General features: G+C 37.0%; 1 protein-coding gene across 5 annotated transcripts in view; it reads right to left on the reverse strand.

Annotated features, from left to right (window-relative positions):
• Nucleotides 1-15,676, reverse strand: part of SOX5 (SRY-box transcription factor 5) — a 980,574-nt gene that overhangs the window by 10,404 nt on the left and 954,494 nt on the right. For all 5 annotated transcript variants that reach the window (XM_059682385.1, XM_059682383.1, XM_059682384.1 and 2 more), the window contains 2 exons: nt 7,103-7,211; nt 4,195-4,368 (listed from right to left, as the gene is read on the reverse strand). In XM_059682385.1, the coding sequence (XP_059538368.1) occupies nt 4,195-4,368; nt 7,103-7,211 (283 nt within the window). The remainder of the gene's footprint in view (nt 1-4,194; nt 4,369-7,102; nt 7,212-15,676) is intronic.

The raw sequence follows: 15,676 nt of genomic DNA on the forward strand, positions 1-15,676 counted from the left end.
TCTTTTCATGGAGTTTCTTGTAAGTATGTACAGTATACCAGAATTTTGGATTTCATATCAGGGACTGAAAAAGTGAGCTGAGCAAAATAAACTTACTGAATAATTATAGGAATACACTACAAAATGGGTCAAGAATGGTTGACTTATAATTCACTGGCTACCTTTATCACCAACCCACAGAACAACAACAACAACAAAATAGCATTTTCATTTTGAATAGAATGGCCAATGATTCTTCCCAAAGTCGGAATATTCTATAAGTTTGAAAAGAATACGTTTCTCTAAGGAAAGGAACTGTTTCTGCCTCATAGTAACCTGCCTTGGTATGTGAAAACTTTTTTTAGATTTCCCACTCCGTGCATGATGCTGTATTAATTACTGACTATGCAGTGGTGAATTATTAGCGGGTCTTCTTTTCTTGCAGGGGAGAAAAATATCTTAAACATCTAATTATACAATTTATTATTTTAATTATAGTTAAGGAAAGCACAGGAAGCTGTAAGAACATTTGGTAAAGAGGTGGGATCAGTCTTCTGTAGGCGAGGAAGTCTCTGCTGCAGAAGTGACTCCGATAGGTATCAGAGAGAGAAGAACATCCTATGGGGGAAGAATGGGATGGTCAAGGCCTTGCAGTAGGAAGGGGGATTAGAGGAACTTAAAGAAAGTTGGGTATGGCTAAAATGCATGCAGAGAAAGAGTATATATATATATATATATATATATATATATATATATATATAGCTATGTATAATGAAAGAGAAATTAATTTTCAGAGAAGTTGGCTTCTAAATCTGGCATGACCCAGAATCACACAATATTTAGACATTTACTAGCATAATTTCTCTGGAGTTATCGCGAAATTCTAAGATACATTTTAAAATTTTACCATAGCATAGTTAACCAGTCCTTTTAAAATTAAAAATTAAGAGAGTTTAATAATTTTCCAAGTACAGGTCTTTTATTTCCTAGACATTTACATTTTTTATGCAATTACAAATGGGACTGTTTTCATAGTTTCCCTTTCTGATAGTTCATTATTGGTGTATTTAAAAAAGATAGCACCCTGGTTGCTGTTGCCATATGGTCATCAGGTCATGGGTTTGATTCCCAGTCAAAGGCACATATCTGGGTTGAGGGCTTGCTCCCCACCCCCAGTCCGGGGTGTGCGGGAGGCAACCAGTTGCTGTGTTTCTCTCACATCGATGTTTCTCTCTCTCTCTCCCCCACTTCCTCCCTCCCTTCCACTCTCTCTGAAAAGCAATGAAAAAATATCCTCAGGATTAACAACAACAACAACAAAAAAGATAGTTTAAGCACTGACTGGGGTAAAAGGCTAACTCTTCCATTTACTACAGGGTACAACAGTGTTTTAGTTTGGTAGCAAATGCCATTTTTATTTTTTAGTGGTAAGTTCTGAATAGGGTTAACCACATGACAAGGTAGGTTTTGGTTTCAATGGCTTTGCAGGTACAACCCCTGTATGGAGCTGCGACATGAACCCCTGAAACCCACTCGATGAGAATGGCAGGAAACCGTTTCCTCTGTTTCCAAACACATGACAACATCAACTTGATTTGGGTGTGGCTGGTTGCTTACCCTGGACCATGTACAGGGAGTAAGTTCCCTATTTTATCAGAAGACTGGCCTTTTACAATTCAAAACAGAGAAGGACATGTGGGTATTCCTTCTGATGACAAAGAGGAAGATTCAATAAAAAATGTTTGATGTTCAAAATAAAAGAAAAAAAAAATACGGTCTTGAAAGTGCTTCTTTCCTGTCCAAATCCAGCAATACAATAAAAATGAAGAGTTTGAGCTGAGCAACATTGTCATCTCCGTGGAGTCTGTAATGAATTTGCACATTTTACTCCAACTACTGTATATCTAATCGGAAAAAGATGTCCCCCATTCCCTGATCTAGTGCCAAACAGTAAAAGGTGATTCCTTATGTTAACAATTTCAGCAGAATGGCTTATTAAAACCAGATTTTAGGGTATTATAAAATGCTTAGAAGCCCTTTAAAATGTCAACTAGGATCCCCAGAGACTACGTAAAATGTCAACCCAGCTCAAGCGCCTGTTTTAAGCAGAATGAATTAGCGGCATGCTGTCGGAGGCTGTTATCCAAAACAATCAGCAAAAAGGAAAACATCAAGCTTTCTTTGTACTTTTATATGAAATGGGCCATTCAGAATAATCTTGTGGATATTTAAAGATCACTCATTTATTTGAAGCTACGACTAAATATTGAGGTCCCAAACACCTCAGTGTTTCTTTTTCCTGTTGTATCTTTAATTAAAACAATTTCTTAATTTAGTCTGAAATTAGGTAGCACTGTCTTTCATGTAGTCTGTTATAATATATTCATGTGGTTATTGTAATGGTCTTTCCTTTTAACTAGAAAGGAATTCTTTTAGCTAGTCATCTTTTTCCCATAAAAGCTTTTGCTAAAATTTCCTAAAATATTTTACGTCAAAACTGATATTTCTCTTATACTTAAGATAAAGTTTTAATCAGTGATTATCACCTTTTAGTATTCAGACATATGAGTTGATGAATATAAAGCCAATTTAAACAATCTTAGTATTTAGTAGGTTTTACTTTTACAGTTTGGGTTTTCTAATTTGAAAATGACTGATATATTAAAATATGAAATATGGTTACATAAAGCATTTTATTCTTTTCTAGAGTTTTCCAAGTAAAACAGGTATAGTGTTTTTTAAAGAATGAAAAATTCCATGTGGAAGGTAGAAGACAGTCATAAAAAGGAAAAATAGATCAGAGATGTTAGGAGATGCAAAAAAGTGTGCATTTCCTTTTGATCAGTTTCTCTCTCTCTCTCTCTCTCTCTCTCTCTCTCTCTCTCGTTAATCCTCACCCCAGGATATTTTTCCATTGACTTTTAAGAGAGAGTGGAAGTGAGGGGGAGAGACAGAGAGAGAGAAACATTGACTTGAGAGAGAGACTCATTGACTGATTGCCGCCTACAGGCACCCCGACCAGGGCCAGAAACCCTTCAGTCCCTTGGCCAATGAGCCAAACCAGCTAGGGTTGATCAGTTCCGTTTTTGTATTACACATAGACATATTCACATTTTCTACATACAAGCTTCATATTCCTTTTATAATAACATTCATTTAAAAATCTCAATCATTTTAGAGGAAAACTGAGACAGAAGTTTAAGTATTTTGTATTTTTTAAATTTTATTTTTCAAGTATAGTTTATAGTTAATATTATTTTGTATTAGTTTCAAGTGTATAGCACAGTGGTCAGTCATAACTTTGCAAAGTGTTTCCCCAATATTTCCAGTACCCACCTGGCACCATGTCTAGTCATTACAATATTATCGATTGCATTCCCTATGTTGTACTTTACATCCTTGTGATTATTTTGTAACTATTAATTTATACTTCGAATCTCTTCACCTTTTCCACCCAGTCACCCAAACCCCTCTAAGGCTTAGAGGAAAACAATTTATTTCATATGAGCCAATTTTTTGCTTCTTTTGCATATGGGATTTTAAGTGTGGGCCAAAGTTCACATATAAATATAAATAGGTTAATAAAGAGAACAAGAGGAGAAGTAGAAAAAAAAATAAAACATGAAAATATCAAAATGATTATTAATACCCCATAAAAAAGAAACCTTTTTCCTAGTCTTAGTACAAATATTTCTAGATTTTTAAAGAAGAGACGATATTACAATTAATATAGAGACACACAACTAAATTAGCTGTAGTAATGGGGCACATATCTCAACAAACACAAACTGTTCCACCGTCAGAAGAAAAGGCTCAATGACGGTACTTATTTTCAGACTAGAGGCCTGGTGCATGAAATGCATACACGGGTAAGTCCCTAGGCCTGACCAGTGATCAGGGCCGATCAGGTTCCCCGCCTGCCGGCCTTCCTGCCTCCTCCTTCCCTTGCTGCCTGCACATGCTTCTGCTGCAGCTGGTTGCCTGGCATGTTCCACGCCGCCCCCTGGTGGTCAGCACACATCATAGCAAGCGATCAAACTCCTGGTCTCCGGAGGAACTCCCGAGGGGACAATTTGCATAATTAGCCTTTTATTATATAGGATAAGCAGATAACATGAGCTGGCTGGCCTCCAAACCCCATATCTTTCAACAAGCCCAGAAAACAGAACTGTACATTTAATCCAAAAATCACTTAATCTTTTATGCTTTTCTTACCCAATATCTTGCTGATGTTGGAGTTGTGCATGTCGGGGAAGGCTTGAAGGATTTTCCTTCGTTCATCTTTAGCCCACACCATGAAGGCATTCATTGGACGCTTTATGTGGGGTTCATTGCTACCACGCCCTCTAGATTCTCTATAAATTCTTGATTCTGAGACTCCAGCACTTCCTAAAAATAGGACACATTGTTTCTCATTAGTGTGAAAACTTTCAACATTTCTGTTCCTTACACTACTGTTTTTCAGACTATTAAAATATCTGCAAATAAAAAGTACATGTGATAATGGTACTTCCAGTTCTTGAGACAGATGCTTGTTTATGAAGTTTTTGTGATTAGCCTTGTGGTGGCAAATGCTGTATTTGTGTTTTTAATCCATTTATAATATATTTCCTTTTCTTACAATGGTGGATTATTTCACCATTTACTTTCAAGAGCCCACAAGAAACTTGAATATGGGATCTTTGATTGATGCAAACTGGACAGAGAATAGTTGAATTAGGTTAATAGACATGCAAGTACTATAGAAATATTAGATAGGTGAAAAAGCTAAAAAATTGTGAAACACTAATATGTTTGACAGATTGGATAAGTACGGGCAAGTATGTGTCTCTGCTACCTAAGGACTATCAGAACAGCGTATGCATGCCCCTTTCCTCTCTCTGAGGTTATATAAATAAAAATGCTGCTAGATCAAATTTTGAGGTTAAACTACAATATAGACATTCTTCTATAGTGTTTCTGGCTTTTCTTTAAAATTATGTGCTAACAATAAATGCATAAAATATTCTGATGCAGCAATGAGAGTCGGCTTCCCAAAAAGATATTTGAAAAAATACAGGAAAAAGACAAATAGCTATATTACTATGGTTTCTTACCAAGTCAACAGCCACCTATTTAAGGTGAGAAAAAAAAAGTTCCTTCTCTTTTATTTTGCCCCTAATGTCTGCCTAAGCTATCCAGAGACCCATTGACAGTTACATTCCAATCAGCAAGACTCCTGATGATAAAACACGACCAAGAGTCACGGTGGACCCTCAGGGAGCTGCCGTCGCTCCTCTGGGCTTTATGTGACTTTGTAGAACAGCTTCAGCAGACTAAGGAGCGTCCAGAGGTTCTTGAGTTTGGGCAAAAAGAGAAGAGAAAGGGGAGAGAGAGAGAGAGAGAGAGAGAGAGAGAGAGAGAGAGAGAGAGAGAGAGAGAGAAAGAAACTGAACACATGGAACTCTGACACCAAGTTTTCTAGGACTATCATTACAAAATATGGAAGAGAGAGAGATGGGTAGTATACAAAATTTTAAAATAATTTGAGATTTTTAGAGCATATAGTACTGATAAAAGCAGTTTCCCCCTTCTCCATCATATTCTTCCTTTCTTTTCTTAATTTGAAGGAATAGGAGTCAACCAAAATTACATACACTTGAAGTCCTGTATAGCAGCAAACCAAAAAATACAGCATCTCATTATTTCTCATTCATTATATGCTCTTTGGTCTCATGAAGATTGGGAAATACTTTGCATACAAGCATGACTGAATTCAACAAACAACAGTAACAAAATTTTGCTGTTTTAATGTCTGTTATCTTTCATATACTTTATCATGCTAATATAACTTAAAATTTATGAAATGTGGTATACCAGTAATTGTTTTTTTATTGACAAAAATGAGTGCTAATATATGGCAACATCTTTCTAAAGCGAGTTAGTAACTAGCAAATAATCATTTGCACATCTGCTTTTTCCTGTTCTTACACCTTACAGCAACATAAGCAGTAAAGTGAATGTTCTGTGACTTCATCAGAGCTAAACAAGCTCTTTGTATGTACTTAGGCCAGGTTTATCTTATCCAAGCAAAGTAGAAAACAGAAGGAAATGTTTGGCTACAATAGACCAGTAAAACAGACTTTTCTTAGATAGCCAATAGAATAAAATTCGGTTTTGACATAATTATCTGGTTGAATGCTCAAGTTTGGCTAGTCCCTTGGCCAGTGAACTGGACTTAAAAGCAGAATTGGCCCAAGGCACAAATGGGCACTTGTGTGTTTTGGGAGATCCAAGTGAGCTCCTCTGTCCTAAAGTACGTTTTGCCTTGGTGCAGGCTTTCCTATAAGCGGGCAACTTCCTCTGCAGCAAATAATAAATGTGCGGACAGTGCTCTTCCAATGCATACATGTCACCTGACACTGGAGAGACCTTTCCAGTTGGGGCTCAGCGTAAGAGGAATAACAGCAGTTGCTTCTTTTTCCCTCTTTGCTGTGCTATTAAAAGTGGATCATCAGCTTAATTAGTTGTCACTGTGGATGTTTAGAATATTCAGAGATGATGCAGACAACAGAAGTCTCGAGGCATGTGAGGAAGGCAAGAGGCTGGTAGCTGGAGTTCTACTCAGTTACAGAGTAGGCAGGGCACGTCAATGTATGGTAGATAATGGAAGAGGGAAAGGTTCCAAAATGCAAGAAACCATCGCAAAAATGTCCTCTGACCCATGTATTCTGGTCAGGGGTTGACAAATGAGAACTGGAAAATGAGCTTATAGATGCAAATTTCTGAAAAGCTTGTTTCAGGTACAAGAAATAAGGAAGTGAGAGACAGGGTAGATGGCGATTAAGAATATTTGATTGGAATCATTTCATCTTGAATCCAAGACCTGCCTCTGGCACTTACAGCCCTAGAACCTTGGGAAAAAATAATTCAAATTCCTTAAGGGCCATTCTCTTTATCTGTAATCATATTTATCTCACAGGTTGTGCCAGAGATCCATGCAAAGCACTCAGCAGAGTGCTGGGCACATGGGGGCTACTCAGTACAGGAGCTCCTATTGTAATGGTATACTTTTTAGTAGTTGTAATTGTACTAAATGGACACTTCTGCCCGCTATTGGAATACATATCAAATCTTTACAAACCATCCGAATCTCCACTCATATTAAAATCCATCATGGAATGGCTAAATTTTCCTTCTTCATTCTGTTTAACTGCTAGTTGCTGAGTCAGACTCTCCAGTGTTGTTTTTTCCTAAAAAAAAACACAACAAACAAAAACAAATACATAGTGAGAGTTCAGTCTGAAAATGATAAATATTCAAAGACTTTTTTTCCTTGGGCCATAGATAATACATCGGCTTTTGGAAGGGATGGGATGTTGATTTATTCACCTTTGTACATTCAGCACATTATGTAGTTGAAGCAAATGATCAGCAGAATTTTTGAATAAATTCTTCTTATTCTTAGAATCCCCTTTATAGTCTTGGTATTTGGACTTGTTATGCCCAGAAGATAAATTCTGGGATTCTTGGAGATAACCTTCCCAAATCACAACATGTACATAGATATGTCATGAAAGCAACCTGTATTGTAACATTTGAAATGCCTGCCTTATTTTCAGACCAACAGTAGAAGTATAGAAGTGGCATGGGACCCAGAGACAGTCTTCTAATAGTCAGGTGACCAACAGATAGAAGCATAATTCACAGTAGTGCCCTCTGGTTGCCATCTCCTTAAATGCCATCTGCATTCCTCATGCAAGAGGAATGAGGACATTTAAATATTCATTGCTAATTGCTTGTCAAGGCTCCATACATTCAATGTGAGTGCCTGCTACTTGGACCACAATTTGGTGTGGATTGCTAAGCCAAAATATTGAGCTGGAGAATTATTTGAACTACAAATATACCGAAATTAGATCTGTAAGGAAATCAAATAATTTAAAAGCATGCAGTGCATGATTTGAATTCATGGAGAACATGCCATTACAAACAAAATTATTTTCAAGGAAAATATAATGCTTAATCTAAACCACAAGAGATATTAAACCACTTCCAAATTAACTGAGTGAGTTTAAGAACAGAAAAAGCATACAACAAAAGCTTTACACCTTTCTCTAGCACCCTCCATCACTGCTCTGAGGACAATGTGGTTCCAAAACAGTTTTAAGAAAAGCATCTGTTGGATTTCATAAAATGTGCTCATGTTTCTTTATAATTTTTCACCTTGCTTTCTGAGAAACACAAACATGAATTGAACAAGTGAACCACATACACTGCGGAACAGCTACTGAAAAAATAAATCTTCACAGGAAATAATCAACTGTTTAAGATAATTGTATTACAGGTAAAGGCCCAGGTAATGTTCCCACCAAGAGACAAAGGGTTTTGAAATTAATACAGTACATGCTTTATCTCTATACAATCTCTGACAATATTACTGTTGTACATACTAGATTAAAAATTTTCTTAATTTAGTGGCCTTGGAACTTCTATTCTCTATTTGTCAAATTCTATATATGATTTAGTAGAAAAAATATTTTTAATTGTAAATTATTATAAAACTAGAGGTTCAGTGCATAAAATTGGTGCACTGGCGGGGAAGTGGGGGCGCGGTTCCCTCAGCTTGGCCTGCGCCCTCTCGCAGTCCAGGGCCCCTCAGGGGATATAGCAGTGTGCCAAATAGCAGGTGGGCACTGCTCGCATTCATCCGGCCTGCTACGCCTGCCGCAGAGTCAGGAGAGGCTCCCGCCATGGCAGCTACACTCACCAGCTGTAAGCCCAGCTTCTGGCTCAGCAGTACTCCCCCTCTGGGAGCACACTGACCACCAGGGGGCAGCTCCTGCATTGAGCGTCTTCCCCTTGGTGGTCAGTGTGTGCCATAGTGACTGGTCATTCCAGTTGTTTGCTCCTAATGGTTGCTTAGGCTTTTATATATAGAAATTACACTTTGATTGGTTGAACGGCCGACTGATCAACCTGACACTTAGCATATTAGGCTTTTATTATATAGGATACAGTAGGGAAACTGGGAATAAAATAATTCTATCAACTTTAGTTCTATAGGGTTATCTAGTGCTAACACTGAAATACATTATCAACTTAAAAATGTAGAACCTGTCCCAATTTGTTTTGTGTGTATAGTTGGTATTTCAACTGTTTTATATGTTCTGGGTTTCTTTTGCTGCGAGTCTTCTGTTTATGTTCAGCTGAGCTCAGGAGCACCAAGGATACCAGCTTGACAGACTCTCATTATATAAGTGTAGTTGTTAAAGTACGAGATAGTTATGTAAAACACAACACCACCTTCCATCAACATGATAGGATAGTCCCCAGGCCCATGAAGACTACTGTACTATCTTTGGGAACGTACTGGGCCTGGATCACCTCTCAGGTTTTGATTTAACAGTGTATATGACAATTGTGCTACATATTTTCTTTTCTTCTTTTTTTTTTAAAGATTTTTTATTGATTTCAGAGAGGAAGGGAGAGGGAGAGAGACATAGAAACATCAATGATGAGAATCATTGATCAGCTGCCTCCTGCATGCATCCTACTGAGGATCAAACCTGCAACCTGGGCATGAACTCTGACCAGGAATTGAACCGTGACCTCCTGGTTCATAGGTCAATGCTCAACCACTGAGCCATACTGGTTGGGCTGCTACATATTTTCTAGAGAGTTTTCCATTCTGAAGTAAAGTCTTTCAAGAAGAGAAACCAAAATGAAGCTGATCAGAGTAGAAAAAAAGAAAGGTTAAGTGACTTTTAAGGTTCTGAGTTCAGCTGTGTGGATCTTGTACCATCTTACCAAGAGGCTAAAATTAGTAAATGATGAGTGAGTAGGAAAGTCACAACCAGTTTTTATAGTAAGTAACTTCTAATTATCTACCTCTCAAGCACATAGTGTATATAAAAAAATGGCTCAATTAGTTACCCGTAAGTGGAATTTATAATACTTCTCAAAAGGATGTTAGTGGGATAGAGTGGAAGTTAACATGGTAGGATCCACTTTTTGTGTGTGACCCTTTGCCCAGTCATTGACAGGTGACTGGAGGAATTGGAGAATGTGTGGAGTGCCTTTAATTCAAATACCTTACAACAGCATATAAGTCAAAATGGTAACATTGCCACATTTTAGAAACCCTCTCTGACAATAAATTCAGAATACCTTAAAAGAACTGAGGTAAGGAGGATATAATACAACCCAAGTGATTATATGTTAAATATATGGTACATACAAATATAGTGCTTACATGATAGTTCTTATGTAATTCCATATAAAAATTAATACTGTAGTAAAAGTTTATATATTTAGTTCTTATGTATAGAGATAGACATAAATCTACATGTGGCTAGAAGTCTAGATAATATACTGAACCACCAAAAAAATGAGATTGATTTAAGAATAGTTCTCAAAGTTTAAATTCAATCTATTTAGGCATGTAGGAGAAGGAAGTATCAGCCAAATGTTATAAAGCATACATGCTAATACATTGGGAAGATTCCTCTCATTTTACTTCTTCCAATCCTACACATCCCGGGCTGTCTCTTTCACAAGTGTCTACTATGTACTACCATGTCTCAAAACTCGACCACTTGAGATTCTGTTCCTAGGGTTAAATCGTTCCCATTCCAAAAGCCTCTGTTCAAGTGTGCATATATTACTGAAAATGGTAAAATTTCTAGTCTCAAAGCTCTTATAATCAAATCAGTTCTTTCTAAACTGAAGCAGCTGACAACAAATGAGGTAGGGAGGGAGTAAATAGGAAGATGCTGAGAATGGGAACCATCGAAGAAATTGAGTTTGGGGAAACGGAAAAAAATGTTGATGAACAGAGGTGACAATTTTTATCATATTCATTTTCTTAGTTCCAACAGGCTCCAATAAAACCACACTAACCAATAATTTGTACAAATAAGGAGCACTCCATGCCCCCACTTTAAGATCAGTGATCTGGAACACAGATCTAGTTATACTTTACTGCTATCTTACTACTATCCAAGCACTGATCTGAAACTGACAAGGTAGCTTCATTCTTTGTTATCTTTTTTCTATTATTTACATAACAAATATTAAAGAAAAACAAACACATATCCTATATAATAAAATCCTAATATGCAAATCAACCAAATGGTGGAATGACCAGTGGAATGACCAGTTGCTATGATGTGCACTGAGCTTCCCCCAGCCCATAGGCCCCAGGCCAGCCAAGGCAGATGCCAGCGGGGCCCCACCCCCCCCATCTACCCTCTGGTCACCCTGCAGAGGGAGGCGACTGGCGGCAGCTGCAGGGGGCAGGGCTGGCAAGCAGGTGGTGCCAGGCTGGCCAAGGCGGGTGCCAGTGGGGGCTCCCCAATCGCCCCGCCAGTCGCCCCACAGATCAGCCCTGATCCCCGGGCAGGGCAGGCCTAGGGACCCTACCCGTGCATGAGTTTTGTGCACTGGGCCTGTAGTAAGAAATACTTGCTAAAATTCTACACTGAACTAAGTAATTTCAGAGTAGAGGGTGCAAGTAGATTTATTACTAAAAAGTAGTAAAAATGAAATAGTCTTGAGGATTTATAAATTAAGACCAAAAAAGATGACCTGTATGCTTTCTCTCTTGAATGAAAATGAGCAATTGGGTAACAACTAGATTTCCTTTGGAAAGATGATTCTTATGTGGCCAATTAAATTTTATACAACTATGTAGGTTTACTAAGGTGGGAAACATTAGGTAGTTTGATTTTACTTGAAAAAGCTTATAATCCCATTTTGTATCTCATCACAGAAGAAAAGAATGTTTTAGACTATATAGTTTCTTGGGGTCAAATGCATAACTCTAGAAGTCAACACTCAAAGAACTATTATCAATGCGTTAATATTCACTTAGAAAATTTGGCAGCTGGTCTTGGGTTCTGTGGCTTATCCAATGACTTGCAGAATGGAAAACAGCACATGTATGGTTTGCATGTGACACCAGGCTATTATGGAAATCAACAAGGAGAGCCATTAAACATCTAAAGAAATGTGGTCAGTGAGTTGATTAGAAGTGTTCAGTGAAGATCTATATTTCTAAGTTAAGAATGTTTTGAATGGCAAAAGACCTCAGGGATTAATGGGAAGAGGACATATTTGTAAATATAGATAATAATCCATTTAGAAAATAATGGGTTTGGGGATCAAGAGCATCATGTCTTAACCAAATTGCCACATATATTAGCTGTATTGCTCTGGACAAATCAGTTCTCCTCCCTGCATCCCAGAATCCTATCTGTATAATAGGGTTTAAATATATGATAGATCTCATTAGCTTAAAAAAAAGAGAAATATATACTTTTAATATTAGATTAAAAAAAGTCAATGAGGGAAATTGAAAAGATAAAGATTCTTCCTAACATATAAGAATTAGAACAATTTCATATATTTCTAGGCCTGAATGTTTCTTATCAGAAATAAAGATTCTACAGCATAGAAAAAACAGCATTACAACATACCAGTTTTAAATCTGCTGATGTATTTTAGTTCTTTTTCTATTGCATACCTATCATTTATATGGACTACCTCCTACAAATTAAAAGGTTCCATCAGGAGTCTCAGAGAAAGCTGGTTTAAAATAAACTTTTATTGCCATGGTTAAGATCTTCTATTCTCTATGGCCAAGTATTGCACTAATGCACTAAAAAGGAGAATGCTGGTTTCAACTCTAACAATTCTTGACATTTCCCCCCCTCTTGCCCATCATCTACAACAATCTATGTATGTTTTTTCTTTTTTACAGACAGAGAAATGGAGGGTGAGAGGGAGAGAAATGAAACATTTGAAGAGAGAGAGAGAGAGAGAGAGAGAGAGAGAGAGAGAGAGACATCCATGTGAGAGAGAAACATTGATCGGTTGCCTCCCATAGGTGCCCCAGCTGCAGATCAAACCTGCAACCTAGGTATGTGCCCTGACCTGGAATCAAACCAGCAACCTTTTGATGTACCAGGAGATGCTCTAACCCACTGAACTGCCTGGCCAGGAATATTTTATTTTATTTTATTTTATTTTACATTTGATTCTCAGGCATGATGGTTTACAGCTTTCTAATGTAAACCTACTAGATATTTAAATTGAAAACTCCCATTTCGTTACGTCAACTTACACAGAAAACAACTAAAAATTCACTTTGTAAAGGCTCAAGTGCACATCCTTTATTAATATTTAAGATAAGTCAAAATAAAAACACACAAGCACACATACACAACTGTACTTTAGAAGAGGTAGATATTTCCTTAGCTACCTAAGCCTGAATTAAATGGTTCACTAGTAGATGGTTCCTCTATTACGCCTTGAAATTGGGATTCATACAATTGATGAGCTTTGCTCCCCACCAGACACACACACAATGGGAGAGATGGGCTGTGGATCAGCTATCATAATGGACATCCCTGAAATAAAGCTCACAAAGCTATAAAACTCATAAAAAGCACATGCATGAAATGACAGAACAGAGTGTGACTGTCAAATGTTGACTCAGTAACAGTTAAACCCCTTCTGGCTGCACTTTTTTATGGTCTCCTTCTATACTAATGATACCGGAGGAACAAAGAAACAAAAAAGGTTTTTAACCCTCCGTTTATGTGAATCTCACAGACCACCAAAGAAGATGAAAGATTATTTATAATGTCATAAGGGTTTATTAGTTGGAGACTTTTTCATTAGCTTAAGTAAAATACAAAGAAACAATGCATGTGTCCACCCCCTCAACCTCTCACTTTCATCCTTGCTTACTGAGATCCCCATTTTCTAAAAAATAATCATCTACCCACATAATCTAACAGCACAAATTAAAGTCTTCTTGTAAATTGTATATAAATTAGATACAAATACACACACACACACACACACACACACACACACACACACACTTCACTCCAACATCAACAATAATGCAACTTGAAGAAATCTTTCACTAATCTACTCTGGTCAAATGTTAATCTACCCATTAAGATATTCCCAGTCACTTTGCTATTCTGAAATCTTGTATTCCTTAGGAATATTTTTCCATTCATTTTCTCCATCAGAGGATCACAGGGAGATAGGGTTGGAAAGGTCTGTAAGTGTCCTCTGAGTCTAATCATCTATAAAATAAGCCTTCTCTAATCCTGATTCCCCCCCGCCTTGTAAATTCCACTAGATTCTCCTGGTGGAAATAGTATGAATTAGAAGCCATAATGTGATTCTTCCATCTAATTTTCTTTTATGAAATTTGATATCCAGCTTCATGAAATATTTCCTGAAGGGTAATTCTAGCTAAATTTCTTAGGACCTTGGTTTCATCAGGCAATCTGATACAACTAAAATATAATGGCAGATCAAGTTTTCTTAAGAAATATTATAAAGTTGAAGACAGAATGGTTTTGAAGGAAACATACAATTTCTATGAATTCAAGTCTTAATCCAGATGAATAACTTTCCATGATAGTAAGATGACTTGTGGATAAAATTGAATCCCTATTTATAATTTTTTAAATAATTGATTTTAAAGTGGGAGAAATATTAGAAAGTTGGTGACAACTAGTTCTAATTTCCATGAATGAAGAGAGAAATGTGAGGACTAGTGACAATGTATGTTCCAGAAAAGATAGAGCTGATTGCTTTAAGAATTAGGTAAGAGCACTTAAGACAATGTGATAACAAGAGGCTAATATGGATTCACTAAGAAAAACAATGTTATAGTGACCTCATTTTTTTCTTTTCTACAGGAATTGGAATGCACACCAGAGAAGCTCAATGGTCATAATGTGTGGGACTTAACTCAGCTTTGGATTATGTTCTTACCAAAATCCTGTTGTCATGATGGAGAAATTGCACAGGACCCTGATAAACAGAGTTGAATGGAGTAGGAAGAGGAGATCAACAATAGATATCTCTAAATATCTTAAGAACCTCTACATTTAAATCCAATCAAGACTTGTTATTTGTGGAAAAGGGAATTTGGCCACATGCAACTGAGTTGCAGAACCCTGACTAATGGTTGTATGTTACCCGGTGAAAGACAATGAAAAACTGAAGGAAGAGTTCTAGAATAGTCAGAATTGTCTCTCCATTGAATGAGCTGCCTCAGGATGTAAAACATTTTGCTTCCCTGGAGGTTCTCCAGTTCTGGCATATTAGAGGTACTGAAGAGGTAATTCAATGTCAGATTAAAGATCCTTTTCACTTTCTTACAAACCTGCAATTCTATGTCCTACTTGACTGGACTCCCTAAAACAAAAGCACAATATTTTGATAAATGTATAAAACCATATATATTTTCTCTATCCATAAATGATAATTTCCTCAAAAGTTAAGTCTCAAAACTTAAAGGCAGTCCACTTATAGTTGAGAATTCATAATCATTTCCTCAAATTCAAAAGAGTAAATTCAAATTATAAAAAACATGGTTATTGAAATATATTTTATGAAGAATTTTTCCAATAATAATCAGATTTATAGATTCAGGTACTTTATAAAATACATACTTATGGGCCCAAATTCAACATTATAATTTAGTGCTTAAACAAGGAAAACACTGCTATGGAGAAGAAGTCACTGAGGCATGGGTCTGTAATGCACAGAAAAGCCACTCAAGGCATCTGCAGAAAACAAATCACTCACAAAGAAAGTAGATAAGACTACCATCATGGTAAAATATTGGTTCTTGCTTATTTGTCATGATGGTGCTTAGGGTGTGTACATGTGGAAGAGGGAA

The sequence above is a fragment of the Myotis daubentonii genome, chromosome 2, assembly GCF_963259705.1.
Source record: "Myotis daubentonii chromosome 2, mMyoDau2.1, whole genome shotgun sequence".
NCBI classification, from domain to species: Eukaryota; Metazoa; Chordata; class Mammalia; order Chiroptera; family Vespertilionidae; genus Myotis; species Myotis daubentonii.